This window comes from Pollachius pollachius, assembly GCF_949987615.1.
Source record: "Pollachius pollachius genome assembly, chromosome: 2".
In the NCBI taxonomy this organism is placed as follows: domain Eukaryota; kingdom Metazoa; phylum Chordata; class Actinopteri; order Gadiformes; family Gadidae; genus Pollachius; species Pollachius pollachius.
This window is the reverse complement of record NC_136935.1, coordinates 42,767,214-42,774,946: the sequence shown is the minus strand read 5'-3', so window position 1 is coordinate 42,774,946 and position 7,733 is coordinate 42,767,214. Positions and strand designations below refer to the sequence as shown.

Here is a 7,733-nt window from a genome sequence, read left to right as displayed (position 1 = left end):
CGTGCGTGTGTTTTCTATTGTTTGTACATCCCTAGGTAGGAACTGGACCCCTTTTCCGGTAGCCACACCATTTCAAGAACGGTGGTGTTTAATCTGTAAGAAGTACAAACGCTGTCCAACAGTGAAGAAGCGGGATCCATTCTGGGGGGTGGGGGGGTTTCAGACGTTCTCATGCCATGCTGGCAGCACAGTTTGAAGGCTCAAACAAATGGCCGAACCGTAGTGATCTTAGTGCAACGGAACGGTGCCGCAGAGAGAAGAAGGGAGCGGATCAGTCAGCGGTGTGGTGTGTGAACTCAGTGGCGGAGGCGGAGACAGAAGTGGAGAAAGAGCGGCGAGAAGGAGCGTGGGCGCGGGAGCTTCGGATTGGGTTTCATCTTCGTTCCTTGCAGATGCCGCCGAACATCTGCGCTCCTTTCCCACACTTTGACTCCGGGCCGCGGGGTTAAAGACACGGACACACTGGTCCTCCGTGCTCAAGGACCTCCTGCTCCTTCTGACAGGGGTGGGGGGGGACTCCTCCGCTGTCCAGGTACGACCCCCCGCCCCCCGCCCCAAGTGTGTTTCGCTGGGCATCCTGGTGCCTCATCCACTCCCCCGATGGAGGTCATTGTAACACAACATGCCCGGCGCTCTGACCCTGTATCGATCACACATCCATCGGTTTACTGATGTGTTTGTTTTGGCAAGCGTGGTTTTTCTCTGTGTGTTCGTGTGTTTTCCAATGTGTGCCGAATGTACGCTCTGAATCAGAGATGCCCCGGTCCTGTCCAGTCACGTACACACACACACACACACACACACACACACACACACACACTCCCACACACACACGCCTCCTCTGCATGCACGTGTACGGGCATTTCAGTGTGGGGGTTGTTCTTTTGTACACATGAGGCGAGGAGGAACAGTGAGTGCGTGCATCGTGTTTTTGTGTCCGCCTTGTGCGTGCACGCGTGTGTGGGTGTATATCTGTGCATGTGCGCGCGAGCGAGTGCGTGCGTGTGTATGCGCATGTGTGCGTGTGTGTGTGTGTGTGTGTGTGTTAGAGAGAGAATCAGACGTCGGACTCGATGCTGGGCATTCGGCGGTAAAGGCGTGGCCGGTTGTTCCCGGCGCTGGAGGCTCGGGGCGCGGTGACGTAGCTCATTGGCTGAGAGGCGGCAGGCGGGACCATGTAGGCCACCATGGGGGGCTCCTGTTGGGCGTAGAACAGCTGCTGCTCCATGAGGCCCCCCCCGCCGTGCTGGCTGCCGTGGCCCCCGCCGTACTGGTTCCCGTGGCCGCCCTGCTGGTTGACGTGGTTGACGTGCACGGCGTGCTGGTTGCCGTGGTGGTTGCCGGGATTCCCCAGGGTCAGCGACAGCGGCATGAGCTGCTTGTAGAGCTCGTGGGCCGAGTTGCGCTGGGACATGTGCGCCAGGTTCTGGGGGGCGGGGTCCCGCTTGGCCGTGCCGGGCGCCGACTGCAGGAAGGGGTTGTGCGAGGGCCGGTCGGGGAAGAGGCTCTTGGAGCGGCGGGGCAGGGGGACGGGGGCGTCCAGGCTGTGGTGGTGGGACGGCGAGGGCGACGGCGGGCTGTGGTTGCTGTAGGGCCGGTCGGAGCGCATGGTCAGCACGTTGGCGTAGGCGCCCTCCTCCAGCGTCCCGTCCCGGTCCCGGTCCGACATGCTCAGCTTGCGCATCTGGGCCTGCAGGTGCCTCTCGGCCAGGCCATCGGGCAGCAGGTTCTCGTAGGAGTGCTGGCGGTTCAGCTGCTGGAGGTGCTGGGCGGAGGCCGAGTGGCTGAGCAGCGGGGGACCCGGGGAGGCGGGGGGCTCCAGGTGGCTGACCAGCCCGTCCCCCTCGCCCACCATCCCCAGCTCGCTCTGGGGCAGGTAGTGCGTGAACATGTCGCCGCCGCCGCCGCCGCCGTGTGGTTGGTGGGCGTGGGCGTAGTGGCCGTGCAGCTGGTCCTCGCGGATGTCGTAGAGGTTGCCCAGGTGGGTGCAGGCGTCGCAGCGGCCCTGAGGCGAGCGCACCGTGTACAGGCCCGAGTAGCCCCCCAGCTTGGCCAGGCAGGAGCGGCAGTGGGTGGGCCGGCCCCCCGGGACCCCCGGCCCCGCCCCCACGGGGGACTCCATGGAACCTCCCGCTTTGTCCTTGGCGCTGGATGGGAGAGGGAGGAGCGTACAGGAGGAGGCGTCGTTAACCATGGGGAGCATTGGGATAGGGCTGTGCAATTAGTCCAATTTTGCTCGGGATTTCTATTTTTGGGTGAAACGATCTCCAAACTAAAATAATGAAGTTTTTAACATAATAAACGTTTTTTTTTTTTATTCTTTTGGTATTTTAGCATACTTCTTTTATTCATTAAATGTTATATAGAAATTGCACAAAAGCTGGTTACATATTTGTACATTGTTTTCGAAATGTACATTTTGTGTAGTTTTCCAAGGGGAAATTTCAAAGTTGTTTTTTTAGAGAGAAATGCTGAATCAATGCATCAGGATTTCAAACTCTAAAATAATCGTTTGAATAACAATAATAATGATTGAAATATTGACCAAAAGAATCCTGATTAGGATTTTTTCCATAATCGAGGAGGCCTGGATTGGCAGACGGGTAAGCCGGCGCGCCCCTCGCGTCCGGCCGTGCTACCTGATGTGCTTGTAGGTGCTGTACTTCTTGTCCTTCAGGGAGTGCAGGTCGGCCTCGGCGCTGTGGCTGTGGTGCAGCAGGCCGGCGTTCAGCTGCAGCATGGGGGCCTCCATCTGGTGGGAGTGGGTGCTGTCGGGGGAGAAGAGATCCGGGGGGTAGCCGTGGTCGTCGGACCCCCCCTGCTGGCTGTCTCGCTGGTACATGGGGGCCGAGTGGAGGCTGGCCTGGTCCGAGTCGATGGAGTAGATCTTGGATGGACCGCCCCCGCCGACTCCGGCGCCCCTCTTCCTCAGCTGATTGGGCGGTTTGAATCCTCCCCTCGTCCCCATGCCGTCTGAGTCCTTGTGCGAGGGCGGGCGGCTGGAGCACTCCGACATATCCGAGTGGATGCCGTCTTCCGGAAGGTAGCGCTGGCTCTTCATCGGCGCCGGGCCCGGTCCGGGGGCGGGGCCCGGGGACGACCTGGGCCCCGGCCCGGACCCGGGTCCTGCCCCCGGGGAGGTGGCGGCGGGCTGGGTCTTCAGGGTCTCAACGCTTTTCTTCCACAGGTTCCGCGGCTTGGAGGCGGGGCCGGCGGGCGCGGCCAGCCGGTTGTTCCCGTTGTCGTTGGTGACGGAGAGCTGGGGTTTGTTGGGGCTGGTCTTGAGGCCGGGGCCTTTGGGTTGCCCGGGGAACGGCGCAACATTGTTAAGGAGGTCTTTGTGTCGCCCGGTCAATGACATGAACCCGGAGTTGCCATAGAGACCGGGTCCCTTCGGTGGCATGAGCGAGTTGCCTTGAAGACAAAGAGAGATGCATCTCAGACAAACGAACAATAGGATGATTGGGGATACAATAGCTAACATGGCTTGATGGATGCTGAGCCATGTAGTTGATACATCATCTAATGACCTGGCATTGTGGCCAGTTGTGGGATACAATCAGGAATGCTTGCGTCTGATTGGTGGGAATTTGTCCACTTCTTTTGTTAATAAGACTACCCCATGTCAGGCATCATACTACGACTAACAAAAGCTACAACTTGTATCACTATATCGCAACACCTTTTTTAAACATAACTTGGAAATTCATAACTGCAAAAATCTAATGAACTTTTTTTTCTCTCCCCCAAATATTTATGAAACAAAGACAGTAATGTGATATTTACTGCTGCTTCTTATGCGCAAGTTCGAAAAACTCTGGGAAAGAAAGCACTGGGGTTATTGTGTAATGTGTGCAGTTCTCCCAGTAACTCAATTGACAGACATGGGCAGAAGAATCATATTTCTCATGTTTGTTGTGGTGCAGAGAGAGTCACACACAAAGAAAAATATAGAGTCCTCATTGGTGTGCAATCATGGACCATTGGCCATTGTCTAAGGAAGATTGTTCGATCCCATATACAGTACATCATAATCACGCCATATCTAATCGTGTGTCTTTTCGGTGCGTGGGCGGGGCATGCAAAGGCAATACTGGTGTACAGTAAAACGCCCAACACGAATTAGCATAAAATAAGCATACAATTTCACAGCAGGATAGTCTATTGGTCAGGGTGTTTGACTCCCAAGCCGAAAAGCTCTGGGCTCAAACCCCAATGTGGCATGGTTCTAAAAATGACAACAGGTCTCTCTGGATACAAGCCTCTGGATACAAACTATGAAAATAGCCCAACTGCAACCGCAAGGGTCTGCTTCATAGTTGCATGCATTTCAAATTCACAGTCCATCGCTTTGGATTACAGCGTCTGCCGGACCAGACTCAACAGCACAACACCATGGACTGGCCGAACTCCCAAACAGAGCTGCGGAGGTAAAGGCGTACTTTTGCCAGACATCATGTCCATGATGTTGGGCTGCACCATAACAGTGTTCTGCTTGGGGGACGTCAAGGTCAGGGACTTGGCCGACTTGAGCAGGTGCAGCATGTTCGCCTGGGGGCTGAAGTCCAGCTCCGGGGTCTTCTTCTTCATCTCAATGTGGACCCCGTGGATACAGCTCCAGATGCCCTGGGAGAGGGAGAGACGGAGCGGAACGGAGTGGGAGAGGGAGAGGCAGATGGAGAAGGAGAAAGAGAGGGGAGGAGAGGGAGGAGAAGAAGGAAAGAGGGAGAGAGAGAGCGAGAGAGAGCGAGAGAGAGAGAGAGGAAGAGAGAGAGAGAGAGGGAGAGAGAGAGAGAGAGAGAGAGAGAGGAAGAGGGAGAGAGAGAGTGAGAGAGCGAGGAAGAGAGAGAGAGGGAGAGAGAGAGAGAGAGAGAGAGAGAGAGAGAGGAAGAGGGAGAGAGAGAGGGAGAGAGAGAGAGGGAGAGAGAGAGGGAGAGAGAGAGGAAGAGAGAGAGTGAGAGAGAGCGAGAGAGAGAGGGAGAGAGAGAGAGAGAGGAACAGAGAGAGAGAGAGGGAGAGAGCGAGAGAGGGAGAGAGAGGGAGAGAGGGAGAGAGAGAGAGAGAGAGAGAGAGAGAGACACAGGGCAGGGCAGAGGACAGGAGAACAGATGAGTTGGAACAGGTGCGAGAAAATAGAAGCCGGAGGAGAGGAGGGGGAGGAGGGGAAGGAGGGGGAGAAAGCAGAGGAATACAATTTTTGAAAGGGTTTGAACAAGCATTGTGATCAGGGAAATGAGTGCTGGTAGAAGCATGGACCCGCTCCCCTGGCTTCTCTGCAGGCCATTATAGAAAGCCTGGGTCTGGCCCCCTTCAGTTTGAAGCGGTCTGAAGCTGTAATCAGCCCATGGAGGTTCAGCGTTCGCCCCATCGCCAGAGAGAGGGTTACAATGGAGGTGATGTCATCACAGCAAAGGGCCTCTAAGGTCCATGCCTTCAGCCACGCGCACGTACACACACACATTAGCACCCACGCACCGACACACGCACCCACACACACACACACACACAGAGGCTCGTCCAGAATAGAAGCCTTACCTAAACCTAGGCCATCAATAGTGTATGAGGGTCTGAATGGTCATGACCATTTAGTGTGAGAGAGTTCACTTATTCATGTGTGTGTGTGTGTGTGTGTGCATGACTAGACCAGATTGCACTGGCATATAAGGTTGGTTTTGCGCTGATTCTCTATGTGCAGGCCTTTGTTTGAGATACTAAGTGTTTGTCTCTCTCTCTCTCTCTCTTCCTCTCTCTCTCTCTCTCTCTCTCTTCCTCTCTCTCTCTCTCATTCTCCCTATCTCTCGCTCATTCCCTCCATCTCTCGCTCATTCTCTCTATCCCTCGCTCTCTCTTTCTCAGGTGTTTCCATGCGTGTGTGTGGATGTGGGTGAACGTTGTTTATGTGCGGAGCTGTTTGATTACTCTCCGTTGCTATATTGTTATATTTTCAACAGTCACATTGATCCCAGTTGAGCAAAACCGCCCTTTTGTCTGTTTTCAATATGAAGCCATACACACACAATCACACAAACTCACAATCACACACACATCTGTTCGTGTTTCTTTTCATTCAAAAGCTGAATATTAGGCTAACCCATTTCCTAACCTGTAAAATAGGAATAAATGGATGAATAAAACATGAATTGTTTTCAATGTATCTTCTAACTTCTTTTTCTTTCAGTTCCTTCAAAGTTCAATTCCGAAGTGAGTTTTAAATCAACAATGTACTTGTATTATCTCTCCTTCGGCCGAATATCGGCTCTGGTATTTTTTGGTGGGGAATACCAAACAAATTTTGTGGGAAATACGTCCCAGTATCAGTCCAGTATCAGGTTTGCTTGTATTATTGTTATTATAATGACATTTTACTGTTATAATCAATGTGTTATCATACAAATATTAATTGTCATTATGATCGTTATCATACAATATTTGATCTCATAATCAATCACATCATGCTAATAGTGAACAGAATGTTGGGCTCATATTGTTGTTGTTAAATTATGTAATCTGATATTATATTATGAATATATCGTCTAATAATACATGTCCTCTTAGCCTGCTGATGGTGCAGAGGAGGTTGTTGTTATTATGTAAGGACCGAACAACGACAGACAGGGGGTCCCGGTGTTGGACAGTAATGTTGGACCCTCACCACCACCCCAGCCCGCTAATATCCAGTTAGCGCTGATGATTAGTTCTCTTTAAATACTCTCATCCATAATGTAATTGTTTTTTTAATCACCTTAATGAGCTGAAATTCTTTGAGCGTATTGTTTTTGCGTTGTCTGGTCGATAGTTGTGCTCGAGCGCTGCAGTTGATGTCGGATTTGTAGCGGATCGATTCTGAACTGTTTCTGAACTGAAAGGCAGAGGTGTAAGGGGGCTATTGACGAAAATGCACACTCGTGGAACGTCACTGACCAATCATGATCAAGTATTGAACAATGAGGTGGTGTGCAGTTGAACTTAAAATATTTAACAATTATTCGCCTGAGTGTTCACATGTAGCGTTCACTACACGTGAACACTCCAAAAACAAACAAGATAACACTTTTTGCTGGGATTTATTGGTTTTTATTAGCAGATTATTTGTTTTTTATTAGCGTGACGAGACGACCGTCGTGCACACTCCAAACAATACCCGAGTTTGAGATCAGAATCATGGGATATTGCCCAATATCCCGAGATAGCGAACAAATCAAATTGCACCATCTTAGGAGGTTCATGTGTAGCATATACTAAATTATATTATGTTATTATATCATGGCATATTGTAACATATTATTAATATACATTTCATCATCTCTCTCACGCTCCTGAGACTGAAGAGGAAGCCTGGTTAATATCGTAATTAGTATATCATGTAATATTATATGATATTATGAATATATATATCATATAATATATTTATTGATCTCTCTCACCCTGCTTAAGGGAAGAGGAGACCTGATTTATATTGTTATTAGTTTATTATATTATGAATCTATATTTCATGATATAGATTAATGAATAGATCTCACCCTGACCTAACCCCAACCCTGAGGGTGAAGAGGAGGCCTGGTTAAGATTGTTATTCCTTTATGATATTATGAATCTATATTTCCTGTTGTGTCTCACCCTGCTGAGGGTGAAAAGGAGGCCTGGTTTAGACTGTTATTCCTTTATGATATTATGAATCTATGTTTCCTGTTGTGTCTCACCCTGCTGAGGGTGAAAAGGAGACCTGGTTTAGA

General features: G+C 51.1%; 1 protein-coding gene across 1 annotated transcript in view; it reads right to left on the bottom strand.

Moving 5' to 3' along the window:
• Window positions 1-1,057: 1,057 nt before the first annotated feature.
• Window positions 1,058-7,733, bottom strand: part of grin2ab (glutamate receptor, ionotropic, N-methyl D-aspartate 2A, b) — a gene marked incomplete at both ends in the record, with an annotated part of 74,080 nt that continues 67,404 nt past the window's right edge. Inside the window, 4 exons of the mRNA XM_079758660.1 lie at window positions 1,058-1,219; window positions 1,301-2,147; window positions 2,640-3,414; window positions 4,443-4,626. Coding sequence (XP_079614786.1) covers window positions 1,058-1,219; window positions 1,301-2,147; window positions 2,640-3,414; window positions 4,443-4,626 — 1,968 coding nt within the window. The remainder of the gene's footprint in view (window positions 1,220-1,300; window positions 2,148-2,639; window positions 3,415-4,442; window positions 4,627-7,733) is intronic.